Source organism: Nyctibius grandis, chromosome 4, assembly GCF_013368605.1.
Source record: "Nyctibius grandis isolate bNycGra1 chromosome 4, bNycGra1.pri, whole genome shotgun sequence".
Classification (NCBI taxonomy): domain Eukaryota; kingdom Metazoa; phylum Chordata; class Aves; order Nyctibiiformes; family Nyctibiidae; genus Nyctibius; species Nyctibius grandis.
Window position 1 is genome coordinate 43,916,166 of NC_090661.1, and position 15,961 is coordinate 43,932,126.

The window sequence follows — 15,961 nt, forward strand, 5'->3', positions numbered from 1 at the left end:
ACCAGTAGGCACCAGGGCCAGGCCACCAGCCAGGACCTCACGCGCCAAGTGTGCACACCATGGATTAGAAACTTATATCTACCCGCTATACTCACCTTGCTTAGTAAATCAATTTGCAGTGCGATTCTGTTCTTGCAGCCACCCCTACCTTCACCTGTGCTGTTAGTACAATGAAAAACAAGGAAATAACAGTCACAGGAGGATGCACATATGAGTTATTTACACAGCTGCAAAATACAACTACAGTACCAGGAGATAACTGTGAAAAAGAAAACCAGCTGGCAGAGACAACTGAAGACTGTACTATTTTATGTGGCAGAATCTGAAAAGGGATTTAATTCAACCAGAAGACATTTAGACATACTTTATCTATGCAAATTTATTTCAGCACAAAAAGAAGAAATGAGGGCATTCACACAATTAATACTACCACACAACTGGGTACAGGAGCTGTTGTCTCTATCCAAGACCACTGTTGCTTGTTGCAATTGCTGCTGGAGGAGCTTTGTATTGGGGTTGCTGCTTGAAAAAGCAGTGGTAATAATGAAAGCCTCCCTCTATATAAACACGTACAAAGTTCAAGGACAAGTGGGGCATTCAGCGCAACTAAACCATTACTCCCATTCAAAGCTGCAAGAACATTATCAATATGGGGCAAACAAGTCCCAGTCCTGCCTGCTCCTATGCTTCCCAACAACAAGCTCTGCAGTTCAAGTGATAAGGCAAGCAAGAAGCACGTGCAAGAAAGTACCTGGGATGACAGGAAAAGCAATGTCTAGAGGCACGCCAGCTTCAAAATCTCCTGCTACATCTGGCCTAACCCACCAGGTGGTGCCCAGGCCCCTTACACCTTTTCAGTATGGTGCATACTCATGAGACAGTTTTTTTGCTAGTTAGCGCCTTAAGAAAATTGACAATATTCCTCTGTATAGTTTCCCCTCTTTCACCAGCTCCATTCTACCCCTACTTAGGGATGGTCATCACCTACTGTTCCTCCTGCTACCACCGGCATCGACACTTGAACCCTTGAACTACATTCCTGCATGCTCATGTTCCAGTAGCTCAGTGCAAAGACCCTTAACCTGGTGCTACACAGAGCCTTCGCGCTTCCCCTGGAACAAGACGACAGCTACATGCAGGCCAGCATGCCCTACAGCACAGACTATATAGAATCATAGAATGGTTTGTGTTGGAAGGGACCTTAAAGATCATCTAGTTCCAAGCCCCCTGCCTCAGGCAGGGACACCTTTCCACTAGACCAGGTTGCTCAAAGCCCCATCCAACCTGGCCTTGAACACTGCCAGGGAGGGGGCAGCCACAGCTTTTCTGGGCAACCTGTTCCAGTGTCTCACCACCCTCACAGTAAAGAATTTCTTCCTAATATCTAATCTAAATCTACCCTCTTGCAGTTTAAAACCATCCGCCCTCGTCCTGTCACTACTTGCCCTTGTAAAAAGCCCCTCCACAGCTTTCCTGTAGGCCCCTTCAGGTACTGGAAGGCTGCTAGAAGGTCTCCCCAGAGCCTTCTCTTCTGCAGGCTGAACAGCTGCAACTCTCTCAGCCTGTCTTCATAGGAGAGGTGCTCCAGCCCTCTGATCATCTTCGTGGCCCTCCTCTGGACTCGTTCCAACAGCTCCATGACCTTCTTATGTTGGGGGCCCCAGAGCTGGATGCAGTACACCAGGTGGGGTCTCACAAGAGCGGAGTAAAGGGGCAGAATCACCTCCCTCAACCTGCTGGCCACGCTTCCTTTGATGGAGCCCAGGATATGGTTGGCTTTCTGGGCTGCAAGCACACATTGCCAACTCATGTTGAGCTTCTCATCAACCATCACCCCCAATTCCTTCTCCTCAGGGCTGCTCTCAATCCATTCTCTCCCCAGCTTGTATTTGCGCTTGGGATTGCCCCGACCCACATGCAGGACCTTGCACTATCACATCTGCTCCTCCGTGCTTCTACTAAGAAGAAACAGTTCTTTGTATGTTCAAAATTTTCCATATACACCTACCGGCTCACAGCAACAATTTATCCTGCTTTATATGATCCCATAGCTATCAATATGCAAGTCAGACAATCAGTCTGACTGTAGGTAGCAAAGACGAGATTGAGATCTTCTCTCAGGCAGATCCCAAGCCTCAAAACAAGTATGGCTCAATTCTGATCGTAGGTTGCACATGCAGAGGAAGGCATACCCTACTAGCCTTCAGCAGTAGTGTGTTCAGCAGTACTAGTGTTCAGCAGCTGCCTCAACAGTTCTCAGCTTCATCAAGCAGAGGTTACGTTTCTACTGATTTGAAAATAAAGTCAATGTTTTCCTCATGTAATCCTGACAGAGGAACCAAGGTATTTTTTTCTTCCTAATCTCAGGAAACACTGTGTAGAATGAGTGTGTGTAGATTAGTAAAATACAGCACCAGGAACTGCAAAAGGTAACCAGAGTCACAAGATTTTATTATAACCTAAGGCACAAAAGAAGTATGTTCTTCAGGTTCTTACCTCCTAAGTTTAAATATTTCTGACAATTCCTCAAAGCACATATAACAAATTATTCCTAGTACTATTAAAAGAAAAAGTATAAAGTGAGATTTTTTTTTCAGACAGACCATTGTTCAAAGTGCCATGTTAAAAAATACCAGGCTATAAAGAGGGGACATTACTTACTAATAAAACCAAAGAGTTCACTTCCTGGGAGCATGCCTGGTGGAACAGCGGGAAGGATCCATTGTTAGCATTGCAGTGGCTTCACAGACTAAGCAAGAAGTCTAAATATCAAGTAGCAGAAGCTCTTTATGCTTCCATAAAGAAGATGTAAATGTACTAAAGAAACAGAAAAAGCATACAGATGAGCTCTATGGTCATAGATCTGACCATAAATTTATTCTTAAAATGCGTCATCGTAAGAAAAAAGGACAATAGAAAAAAAGTCCAGTATTTTCTCCATATACATATTTACATTTAAAATTCTTCACTATATTACTAAGCATTAATGTTGATTTAAATGGTCCACGTCAGAATGATACATGCCAGCAAACTCAATATAAGCTAATCTTCCACTCTGTATAAATAAGTTCCCATTTTTGAGATCTTAATGGGCAAAAAATCCAAATATTATAATGACAATCCCTTCCTTATCAAACCTACCTGTGTGCAAATGTACCAAGAACAACAGCCTTAAAGAAGCCCAACATCCCAACTGAGAGTTGTTTACCACGTGCCATAGAAATGACCGATGCAGCTATGGAGAACCAGTTACTACAGAGCATTTATTCTAAGCAGCAGTTCTAATATATACACAGGGAATGATCACAATACATATATCTTACACTATATTTACAAAATTTTAAATCCTCAATGATGGATCCACCTGACGGTGTGAAAGAATATTGCTCTCAAATGCACTCAATTAACCGTGTCCCCTTCATAAACTTTGCAAAAATCCAATCATTATAAAGTTATCTGATGAAAACGTACATTTAAAAGACCATAGTTACAAAAGGCTAACGTGCCTGCATTTCTGATACCTCACACAGTCTTAGAACAGTGCAGGATTTTTTCCCTCTGCTTTTGCACATTAGCAGTGGCTGGCTAGAACATTGAAGAAGTGAAAAACTTCATCTTTATCCATTACTGCCACTTCAGTTGAGCATTCAGTACACAATACTGGATGATACACTTCCTCCTCTTCTTGCTTTGCTTGTATAGAGGTAGTTTCTTCACTGTGCTTCATTTTCTTCCTTCTTTTCTTCAGCTTCTTTCTGTATTTCAGAATTTCCTCTTTGTTAACAACACAGTTCATCACAAACATTGCTCTATATTGTGTTTTGTAAGATTCATGTCTGTGAAGAAGGGGAGAAAATGCAAGTCATACCACTGGTAAAACTCTGCTTCCAAGAAATGCGTTACCGTCCCTGGAAATGGGATTAAAGATAAGTAGTACCATGCCAAAGGGCTGAAAGCCAAATAAATATGAAGTTTTATAAACAGAACAAAAGTCACAACTACAAAAATAATAAAAAAAATAGAATTGTAGCCATCTGTCTTGTTTTTCAGGTGTTTTAAAAAACACGCTGTTTCTTGCTGAAATAAACACCCCGGAGTACAATGGTATTGGTACTACAGAATTATGCATTGCTACGTAGAGCTATGATAGGCAAAAGATCAGGACGTTGTGAGTGCAAATGACTCAAATACTGACATTTATATCCTAAAATGTCTTGCAAGCCTGAAATTCCTTATTTAAAAATAACAAACATTGACACATCACACTTGAAAAAGCATGTCTATAATAAAATATAAAATGTATTTTCAACTGTCATCAGTATAACAACTGTATAGCTGGAGTATGTAGCACAATTTAGGGCTGCACTTCAATTCAGTTCAACACAGTGTCCCTCAGGCTGCAGTTTTACAGCAGCCTAAACCAACGTAACAGGTGGCTGCAGAAGTCCTGTCTCGACTTCTGCTGGCTTTACTGCTTGTATAATTCTATGCTGAGCTACTTCCGTTTATTAAAATCACAAAAGACCAGTCTGACAATAAAACCGGACAGTTTTGCATCCGCTTAGCAAACTGAAATACTTAACTATCGAACAGGGTCAAGGAATATCATAGCTGGCAAAGGGAAGAGAGTGAGAAACAGCACCCAGTACTTAGATAATTTTAGGCTGCTGTGGCATTTCATCCTCAATCACCAGAAGTACTCAATAAATGAGAGGTAGTTTATTCCTCATCTCACAAGATTTCTTTCTCCGTTATTCCCAGCTCAAGAGTCCTCTCCTTAGCACAGGTCAGCAGTACTAACTAGGTTTGCAGTGCAGTCAGATACTGGAGAGCTGCAAAACACACTACAGATTCCCACCTAAAGGCTTTCCAAGCACTTTTTAATATAACTATACTCAAAATCACAGCTGCTAAGACTCAAACCAAGTAAGAATACACTATCTTGATTTTGCTTAATCCTCCCCTAAACAAGGCACTTTCACACAAAAATAATAGTTAACCTGGAATAATTCTATGCCTCAAACATCAAGCCAACATATTTTTCAAAAAAAAAAAAAAAACCAAACACATCACCCACAACTCACTCTGAACTTCTTGTTTAGTCTCCGTGAAATGTTTTTTTTTTAATAGTTTACCTTCTCCACTATGCTAAAGTTCTACCCTGTTCTTCCTCATCTCCATGTTGCAGGTTAAGCTGACCATCATTCTTGCAAACTAGCATTCACCCCTAAATCTGATTCACATATACCTGCCTTCTCTTTTGTTAGCTTCACCTCACAAAACAGACTTGACCGAATCAATTGATCAAACTGAATACATGAAAAATACAACTGACCAAAAAAAAGACATTCCAAAAAGATCCCTTATTGTTCACCAGTTACCTTTGACAGTCCAGGCATAATGTTGTCATGCAAGCAGGGCAATTCAAAACAGCATCACTGTTTGGAACAGCTGAAGGTTTTGTCTGCTGTTGCTGTGGCACTCTTCTTTGATTACGGTACCTACCCATTCAAGAAAGGAGGAAGGAGAGACAAAAAGTGAAATTACGTGCCCTTGCTGTTGGGCATATCAATTCCACTGTCAAACCTTTTTTATATCAAAATACACCAAGAAGTATCTGGCTCCTTCTGGACACCTTTTTCAGTAACTCAAAGCACATAAAAAAATAAACTGGGGGGGAAGAAACATACCAGTATCTTTTCATTTACTTTGTACAGAGAATTTTCATTTGGTGAGACAAATACATCTTGCATGAAAATTTGTGCCTAATAACCCTCTCCTCTGATGAGGCAGGTATCTCAAGTGCAATCTCTGCAGGCAACATACATTAATATTATCATTTTCAACAGATTTATATGGAGAATTTTACTTCTGCTGCAACAACCATTTTTCTACTTCATCCTTCAAAAAACCCTTAATAAAGCAGCTTTGTGCTGTTCCTATTTTATCTGAACACTTTGTGCCTTGCTAAATTCAAAGTTTTCCAAAACTAGAAATACAGTATTTAGCAGGAACAGATATTAATTTAGCAATCAAAGTATCTCACAGCCTTTTCATCCACAGCATCGTTACTTAGATGAGATCTACAGACAAAACTGGCTTACAGAACTAGGAAGTCTTGATTTAAAAAAACTGCAAATTTTAGAATAGTGTAATTCTGAAGACTCAAGTTCCATTACATACAAATAAAACTTTTACAGGCTTTTAAGTTTCATATGCTGTGAATTCTAAATAAAAAATATTTTCACTGCACGGACCTGACAGCATAGGCTTTTTCTCTATATTCACAATTTTAATTTAAAATTTTCAGTTTATGTTAAGCATCCTACAATTCAAATATTTATGGTCTCTTACCCCCTCCTCTGTGAGTCTACCCACTCCTGGTCTCTACTGTCTTCTTCTGGGTCATACAGCAGTTCATCATTGGAAAGAATCCGTCGTTGCTGATGTTTTCTGTTTTTCTGGATGTCCTGTGTAACTGGGAAGATTTGTGCAAGCACATATTACATCCATCAGTCATATGATGATTCTCTACTTAAATAATCAAAATACCAGTTTTTCAGTTTTCCTTTTCCATACTCGCAATTTAAACTAAAACATAAAGGTCTAGCTCATCTCTCCTCCAAATGCACTACCCCAAAGCATTAATGCACCCCACATATATCGGGATACATCATAAAGTTGTAGAAACTACATTGAGATGATATAGGCTGGCAATTCCCCCCAAAAGGCCACCTTCAGAAACAGCCCCCTGACCCCTCAAGGGGATTCTACAGGATCTGAGAGAGAAAATGCTACTGTAAAGATGTCCTCCTCTCTCCTCAGCCATTTACCTATTTTATCTTCATCCTCTGAATCAGAATCAAAGTAAATGTCATCATAGTATTTTGAAGTGGTGGCAGGTCCAGTCTGCCCAGTGCTTGAGGAAGTACCTATGTGTGAAATTAGAGAGAGAAGTGGTAAGAACGCCCCACCGAAAGGACAGCAAGGATACAGCCCAGAACAAACCTTCAAGTTACTCTATACAGAAGTGCTCTTTATCTGGGTGTGTTAAGTAACAGCTCTCCCAATTTATTTCCACATCCTGATCATCCACAGCGCTTGTGTTATTTCATTTACAGATGCTGTCTCAGAGCAAAGCTGCTCACTCTGAGATGAACCTCAGGTACAGTTCAAAGGAAAGTTTCTCCCAAGGTACACTCCCTTTGGGCATAGAGGACACCACATCAAATACGCCTGCCTCTGCCCTATATAATCCACACAATCTCAGACACTCCATAAACCTTCAGTCATGTGAAAGAAGTACAGGTGTGGCACACGGTTTCACAAACTTTGATTACAATAAAAATCACTAAAAAAATCCCCCAACACTTCAGGGCCACAGAAGTTCAAAAAAGACCCAGATGAATTGTCAAGCAAGTCTTGTCACAGCCAGATACACCAAAATCCTATTCTGTGCTGGATGGACTTGGTGGTATAACTGTCACTACGCCTTCTGAATTGCCCAACTAAAACTTACAGATCAGATTTGCCCACTAACACAGATAAAACTAATAAACCTACTGAATGCAGAGTGAAGTCCCTACATTAAAGTGAGTATTCTGTTGATTCTCTGGGGAATTAAGAACACTTCACTAGGTGTTTTGTAATAGTTAAAAAGAACATATGCTCTTCAAATGCCAAAGCAACCCATCTCTTGCACCCATAATACACAACCCCCAGAACACATGTATCTTTAATACAGTTTTACTATTTGATGTAACAATTATAAGCAGCTAAGGGAGGAAGAGATTCATATTTTTCCTGACTTTTTCCCCCAACCGATCTGGGATTTCAATCTACTGTATGCTATTACTTTATTCAAGAAAGGGTTCCAAATCTTGGTAGCCACTCGGAGCCACTAGATAAAGTAAAAGAGACTGCATCCTGCTCAAGGGACTTCTAAATACATGTGAAAGAACAACTTAAAACAAAAAGATATTTGGAAAAAGGGGACTGATACAACATAAGAGAAATCATATTAAAGCAAAAAATCGTAAGTTCAGAAACACCAAAATTGAAGTCTTAGAAGATGTAACAGAGGCATTCACTGAAGTGGCACCTAGTGACCATTTCTGCAGACGCGATCAGACATTTAAATATTTTTCTGCAGGCTTCAAACAGTACTCAACTGTCACCACACACACCCCTCTCTAGCCAGGCGAATAATACATTAACTTCACACCTTAACTGGATACCACTTAACTCTCGATTTGACATGCAAGCAGATGTTAAGTGTGATTTACCCATTTCTGGTGTTCTCCATTTGCCTTCCAGAGTCCTCATGGTGGTGTTCAGTTCTGCTTCCATCTCCTTTTGGAACTCGTCGTCACTGGAAGACTCGCTCTCCCCAGTCAGGCACTCCCGTATCAGCTTCCGCTTCTGGTCGGGAGTGCCGTGTAGGAGCACATCCACCTCATCTTCTGAGCTACAAACATTTAAGCGTTATACACCTAATTAAGATAACCAGCTTAAAACACTGGCCATTAAAAACATTTGGAGAAGGAACACCTGAATTGTGTGGGTGCACGGGGAAGCACTTCTTCGTGTGTTTATGGGAAATATGTTTATTACAATGTTTTACTAGCTTGTGGATGTTGAAACTCTGGGTTTAATGTGAAGGAGCTCCAGATGCCTGGCTGCGGCCTGCCGCGGCGCCTCTGGAGCGCTGCCCAGCGAGGCTCCGCGCAGGGGCAGGGAGCTGTGTACACACCAGCACCGGCAGTTACAAATGCAAATACTCCAGTTTCAAGGAAGAAAATCGCCGCGGCTGTTGCGAGGCGATCCTCCCGCACCCCTCGGGCGGCACTCCGCGGCCCTGCCCACCGCCCGGGCCGTGAGGGAGCCCCGCCGCCTGCGAGGGCCAGCACCCGGGCCTGCCGCCCCACCGCGTCCCGCCGCGCCTCCCCGCGCTCCGGCCAGGAGACGCCAGGCGACAGCGGGGTGCGGCGGCCCGCCACCGCCGTGACGAAGCACCCCCGGTCCGGCCCGGCCGCCTCAGGCAGGGCAGCGACGGGCCGCCCTGGGCCTGTCCGCGGCGGGGGCTCTCCGGCACCTGCTGAGCGCTCGCTCCTCGTCGCTGGGCTCCTCCACCACGTACGGGTCATCCTCCTCCCGCAGGCAGCTCATGGCGGCGCCCTGCTGCCCGCCAGCTGCCGCAGCCAGCCCGGGCCCGGCCCCTTCCGGGCGCGCCGCCGGCTTCCGCCGACCAAGCCCCTCCCGCCCCGGGCCACCGCCTCCGCCCCGGCAGGGGGAAGGCGGCACCGCGGCCTCGTCGTGAGAGGCGCGGGGCGAGGCCGCAGGGGCGCTCGGGCAGCCAGCCCGCCTGCAGCGGCGCGGCCCGGCCCTGGGGACACGCGGCCCCCGCGTTCCCCCTCGTCCCCCCCGCCGGTGCCGGTACCGGCCGCCCAGCCCGGCAGGGCTCTTCCTTTTTCCCTTGGATTTGCAAGTCCTCGGGTCATATTTTAAATATTTTTCTTCCCAGGGAGGCAGGCAGGGGCTAGAGCGTTAAGAGACACACCCAATACCAAGAGGCTTGAAAAAAATTTAATGAGCTAATAACACTGAACAAGGAGGACTAATCTAAAAACCTGTTCCCACATCCTACTTAAAATATTTACAATTTTGTTAACTGTACATACATGGTAGTCTTTGTCCCTTATAGTCTATTTATAGATGAGTTCCTTAGGAATTATACCTGTTATATCTGGAAGATGAACAGCACAGTATTATTGAAGTAGCCATTACTGGAAAACAGTATATATACTAGATGAGTTGCTAATAGCCCTTGGGCACTGGTAGTCAGTCTGAGGCTATGTGTACGCAACTCAAAGCACAATGCAAACAGCACATTCAGCCAAGAAACTTCTCTGAAGTGTTCTGATGTGCAAGGTGGCAGGGTAAGCATACTGCACTGTGCAACTCACCCTATTGGAGGGGAAAAAAAACCCAAACAAACAAAACAAAACAAAAAAAACCAAACAAACCAAAACAAAACAAAACCAACCAAACAAAAAAAACCACACCAAACACGCCACACACCTCTGTGCAGCAGTACAGGGAGTCTAATCACAGAGACATTGACTGGCATTCACCTCCATCTCCAAACATCCCATTCACCCAAAATTCTGCTGCTCCATTGAAGGTCTACAAGCCCATATAAAGCAGCAATCCCACTGTGAAGAGCAATTCATTAAGTAAAGCCTAATCTTACAACATCCTGAAATTACACAACAGCACCTCTTGGAAAAGTTTCATGGTTTGAGTCAGAGAGACAAAGCACTACAACACGTAAAACTGGATTCATAGCTCTAAGTTTTAAGTCCAGTTAGCAGAATGAGATCCTTTTCAGGAATTCCTTTATTGGGGATACCTTTACTTTTTATATTCTGAAGCAAAGCTGTTTATCTGTACGAAAGCGGGGCAGTATTACCTCTCACTGATATTTTATGCACTTTCTGAACTCCCTTCTGCTACTTTATTTCCCCTTCCCAGAAAGAAACCCAAGAAGTTCTCTGAAAAGCATTTCTGCCAAAAAACTGCAGAGTCAGCCACCAAGCTCAAAACAATTTAAGTACACTGGAGAGGAAAGTCACAGACAAACAGATAAACCTGAGAATGCAAGTGAAAAATTACTGGGCGAGTATTTAGTGTCAGACCAATCCAATACTTACTCAATGGCTTTACAGGATGAATAGAGAAAAAGCTAATTAAATTAATCTGATTTACTAGAAAATATTAAGCTTACAGATGATACAATGTCTGCATAATTTTAGAAAAAAATCATTGATTTCATGGTTTATTTTACAATAATTGGATTAGTCTACAAGTTAAGGCAAACATACTAATGCATTTGCTTTTCTTTTTAAATCATAAAGGTTACACAAAGTTCTCCAAAATTTCTAAGAAATGTTCACAATTGAAAAAAAGATTAAGTTTCTTGGTATCAGTACATGGAAAAAAACTAAGACAGTGTATACAATGCCATTATAGTAACAATATTCAAATATCTAACAGTAATATTTAGGCCATTTGAACAATGTGCTTCAAATGGTGAACTTCAGAAATGACTTACAAAGGTAAATAAGACTGGCAGCCGTATCATAGTATTCATAACGGTGAACATAATTATATTGGCTATTTTCACAAAAACAGAGCATTTGGTTTCTGAACAATGAAAGCATATAATGATTAAATAAACATGAATATGTACGTATAACAAGTATGCTGTTGCTTCATATAGTCTGGAGCTACTTTCAGGTGTTTGTTTTAATCCTTTTGAAAGAAGGAGCTTGCTTATGTGGACTTTGTCAAATGTTTTCTCCAGGAAACGGTAAGTGCCTATTTAAAGTCATGAAAACAAAATCCAGAGAAGGGCAGCCCTTGTTAGTGGGAGGACGGAGCGTAGCTTATGTGTCACAGTTTAACACTGCCAGGCAGCTTTGCAGCAGCTGTAAGTTACCCTGTAAAAATAAAGAAAAATATGACCATATTTCCCTACTTTCTTTTACGCTTGTGGCAAAAAGATGTTTTTTAAATAGCAATGACACCACTGAAGGAGAACAGACAGGTATTAAGCTTATGTAGAAATACTTGTGTAAGTAACTTTTTTAAAAGAGTTGTTTGCATATAGGAGCATTGTGTCATGGAACTAAACAGAGCCAACCTGAGATTCATAAATAAGCACTTAGTACCCTTTCCATGTTTCTTCACAGGTTTCTTACTAAAGACCTAGTCTGGCCACAAAAACTATTCACTGCAGAGCACTGCCTTAGCAATGAAGTTCAAAGTTACAAAGTTTTCATTTTTTATATAGTACTGCCATTACTCTGTCACTGGAATATTATTCCCAAAGCAGAAGTATTCCTATATTACACCAAATCCATCAAGAAGTGTTAACCAATCCACAGCACTCACTATCTCCTGGCTATAGCAGCCATCTAAGCTTGTAGCTCTGTTCCAAGGACAGGCCTTGTTTGAAAGACAACAGACTGACTGAGCATCTCTTTTATGAGGAGAGGTTGAGGGAGCTGGGTCTGTTTAGCCTGGAGAAGAGAAGACTGAGAGGGGATCTTATCAACACTTACAAATACCTTAGGGGTGGGTGTCAAGAGGAGGGGGCCAGACTCTTCTCAGTGGTGCCCGGTGACAGGACAAGGGGCAATGGGCACAAACTGAAACATGGCAAGTTCCATCTCAATATGAGGAAAAACTTCTTTATTTTTCTTTCTTCCAGAGCACTGGAACAGGCTGCCCAGGGAGGTTGTGGAGTCTCCTTCTCTGGAGATATTCAGAACCTGCCTGAGCACAACCCTGTGCAACATGCTCTAGATGAACCTGCTTTGGCAGGGGTTGGACTAGATGATCTCCAGAGGTCCCCTCCAGCCCTAACCATTCCGTGATTCTGTGACTTACATGCTTAGCCAGGTGATTTAGCCTTCAAAGTTGAGTTTAGCCATTAAAGCCAGAGCTACAGAAGTGATTAACTAAGCCTTATCTCTAAGGCCAAGTTCTGCCCTTCTTTTCAAACACCTGCAGGTCAGTTTTTAATCTTATTTAAAGCATTCTGACTCTACCATAAAAACATACAGGTTGACTTTCAGATTTCTGAATGAATTTACAGAACTGACACTTAAAAAGATACCCTTGTGAATTAAGCAAATGCGATCAACAAGGAAGCCAAGACTTACTTTCTAGAAAAAAAACAAACCCAACCTGGTACTCACAGTATTCACATTGTTTTGTGCATTCATTTATGCTTAGATCACTTTAAACTACTGGCTATTCACTATTAAATAGCTGTACTAGATTTGTTCCCAAATCTGAAATCTCTATGTAAGAAACAATGTTAGGTTGTTGACAGTGTTAAGAGTAATTCCTATCAGGTTCAGATAAAACGCAAGAACAGAACAGTCTGAATGCCCAATTATAAACATGGGAGAAACTGCTTCCTTCTAAAAATTCTTTGGATCCAAAAAGAAACCTGTAAAGAAAACTTCAAACAAACAAAAGCATGTAATTAAACAGTATCAGCAGCTGTGATTTGCATGTCCTTGATAAAAACAGTCCACACAAGCACTAAAGAATTTGTAATTCTTGCTTTTTCAGTTGAAAGCATTCCAAGTGACCTGCAGCAGACAGGCAGAAAGACACTCGCCCCCCAGCCCCAAAAGGTAAGAAATCATAATTCCATCCCCCATTAAGGTTCTTATAATCCAGATTAAGCAATTAACTAAATTAAATGCTTCAAAACAGAAGATTCCCAGTTATATCTACAGAATCCTTTTCAGCCTTCCCCAGAAGACAGCAATTTCAGTTACAGCTTCAACAGCTTTTTGTCCTTTTATGCCTATACTGGCAGAGGACAGTCACAAGCTATTTAAAAGGCTTGTGATTCTGTGGCATGAACAAGTTCAATACCCGAGATTCATGGGGACTTGGTGGCCCATCTCTGTAGCGTACAGGATTCATAAATCTAAGGTCTCTGGTATTGAACAGCTGATTATTAGCCATAAGGAAGTAATGAATGAAAAGGAATACTTCAGTCTGAAGTCTTCAGTCTTCAAACGGAATACTTCAGTCTGAAATATAATTGTGGACTGCACGCATGTTACCTATAACAAAAGTGTGACAGTGATCTTTTGGCCATCTCTTTACAGCCCATCAGCAGCATGAAGTGTATTTGCAAGCCACAGGCCACTACATAGCACTCTAAAGAAAAGACGGTACCGAGATGCCCTTCACACATCAGTCATTTCCAGACTCAGCCAGTCTACTGAAATTTTCCAAATAGGCAAATCATTCATTTTCATTAGATCAAATTTACAAAGTTCACAAGAACAACCTTATTTAAATTATAATAAATCAAGGACAACAGAGGCTGTGAGCCATTACTCTTTCTGGCTGCAACATCTGACATACTTGACTCGTATCAGCATAGCTCAAGAAAGTCCTATAAAGTCAGACTCAGAAAAGTGTTTCTTGCCAACTCAGACTCCTAAGCTGAGTAATAACAATAACTATATTACAGTTATTGGCAAAACCATGGTGACAGAAACATCCTTTTCAGGAAAGAATGAATTACTGACAAAGCATTTAACCAAATCCCTTAGCATTGGATTTTGCTTACTTCCTTCTTCTGTCAGCTCCAGACAGACCTCTGTTGCTAGTAATGCAACAAATTCTTTTTCCACAAAAACCCACAGAGGCAAGAGCATATATATTAGTATTTGTGGAAAGAAATGTTTAGATTTTTATTTTTTATTTGAAAGAAGCTATCTTACTCAGTTACAATTCCATTTTGCACTAAATGCCCAAACACATAATCAGGTCTTACATTAGCTACAGCTGCATGTAGTCATTAAGAAACACAGAGCTAGCAAAACAGAAGCTAAACACTGCCTAGAGGGATAGTCAGACAGAATGGCCATACAAAAAGAAACATCAATCTGTTTAATATAGGTCAGAGACCAAGCAGAATCTAAAGCTGCAGTTTGGCAACAATTTGAAGTAAATCTAGGGTACATGCTGCTGATAAGAAGACAGTGCTCTCTTATTCTGAGCTACTCCCAGCCAAAACTGTGTTTTGACACCAAGGGTGCTGTGAAAACTAGACTGAAAGTAAAGCTTAGAAAACCCCAGAGCAAATTTTAGCTCCATCTTACTATGCAGCTGCACACATAGTAGTGCCAACATAAGGGAAAGGAACATAGTCATGCATCATCATCCTTCCTGGCAGTAGTCTGCACTTGCATCCACTTAAAGCAATCTTAACTCACAGTCCAATTTTTAGCTTTTTCAAAAGTCTTGAGCTGCAACCAGGAAAGGATAAGATGATATTAGCAGATTAAAACAATATTTTATAAGAAAGTAGTATAAACATAACTGGGCAGAGAGGGTGCACTTAGTATTTGTATATAGTGTGTCCTTGATTTACGAAAAGCTTGATTTCCCTATCACCCTCCAGTCTTCTAGAGCCACACAGCCAGATACAGCTCAGGAAACGCAAGCTATGTCTCAGAACCGTCTCTCGATACTTCGGTCATTCTGACTTCTTCAATGCAGCCGTCTCTTGTGTTTCGGGATTTGTGTTTTTCTTTCTGCACAGAGCAAATTACTTTTAACAGTAAGTCGTGCAGCAGCTCTTGTTGTGGCTGAATTCCTCCCAAAGACAGCCTCTCAGGTGAGTTCCAGCACCCATTGCTGCATTAGGTTTCACCTCCATGCTTTCTGTGCCAGGCAACTCCAAGTCCAGAAGACATGTGGCTAGACCGATTCAGAGACAGATGCATCTGCATGACATCTAGTCTGGCGGTACTTGTTCCAGCAAAAAAAGCCCACAACAGAAGACTTTGCAAAAGCCTGTGGCAGTGTTATCTGTTGCCCCCAGCCCCTGCTCCCCAGTTAGCTTTTTTTTTTTCTGGAAATAGCACTTAGACCTGAATAACAGGTCATGCTGCAAAGTTTGGGAGTGCTGTGCTCGACATTCCATTGACAAGTCCAGCAATTTCCAGTTTGGTGCTGCTAAAACTTCACCTGCCTCCAGTAGCTGCAGAAGCATGAAGACAGGGACTGCTGCAGCATGAGGCAAAGTATTTTGTTCAGAACTTGAAAGTAGGGGGCTTTTGATCTGACTTCATTAATTTACTGTCTACATGAAAAAGTATCTTTCTTCTTGCTTCTACTAGCCCTCTTTTGGCTCTACTGCAAGAGGCATTAGGTGTCTACAAACAGCCCAGCTTAGCCCAGCCAAAACCAGGGCTACTTAGCCTCCCCGAAAAAGGAGCATTGTTCATGATTTGCATTGCAACAAGTATAAAAATGTCCTCTCTGGGACAAGTAGTGTCCTGGTTTGGCCTAAACCAGGCCAGTTTTCCTTTCAGTGATTTTTACTTTCAGCTAAGTCTCTTCTAAGTAACTGCAC

The 15,961-nt window shown here is 41.9% G+C and overlaps 2 protein-coding genes across 3 annotated transcripts in view; both read right to left on the bottom strand.

Annotated features, from left to right (window-relative positions):
- Window positions 1–2,430: 2,430 nt before the first annotated feature.
- On the bottom strand, window positions 2,431–9,213 carry EAPP (E2F associated phosphoprotein). Its single transcript, XM_068399141.1, has 6 exons — window positions 9,095–9,213; window positions 8,286–8,467; window positions 6,834–6,932; window positions 6,355–6,478; window positions 5,382–5,501; window positions 2,431–3,836 (listed from the first exon to the last, which is right to left on the bottom strand). Exons 1-6 carry the CDS (start codon window positions 9,166–9,168, stop codon window positions 3,572–3,574), a joined length of 864 nt encoding a protein of 287 aa, XP_068255242.1. The 5' UTR covers window positions 9,169–9,213; the 3' UTR covers window positions 2,431–3,571.
- Window positions 9,214–9,577: 364 nt separating this feature from the next.
- The window catches only part of SNX6 (sorting nexin 6), a 33,548-nt gene continuing 27,164 nt past the window's right edge, over window positions 9,578–15,961 (bottom strand). For both annotated transcript variants that reach the window (XM_068398099.1, XM_068398098.1), the window contains exon 14: window positions 9,578–11,501. In XM_068398099.1, coding sequence (XP_068254200.1) covers window positions 11,448–11,501 — 54 coding nt within the window. In that variant the 3' untranslated portion in view covers window positions 9,578–11,447. The remainder of the gene's footprint in view (window positions 11,502–15,961) is intronic.

What these genes read in the sequence shown, in the direction of transcription:
- EAPP (XM_068399141.1), bottom strand. Translation starts at nt 9,168, where the DNA reads ATGAGCTGCCTGCGGGAGGAGGATGACCCGTACGTGGTGGAGGAGCCC. An exon ending in ATGGAGAACACCAGAAATGG is followed by an intron (nt 6,933 to 8,285) that starts GTAAATCACACT and finishes TTTCACACATAG; the next exon opens with GTACTTCCTCAAGCACTGGG. An exon ending in TTATGCCTGGACTGTCAAAG is followed by an intron (nt 3,837 to 5,381) that starts GTAACTGGTGAA and finishes CCTTCTTCACAG; the next exon opens with ACATGAATCTTACAAAACAC.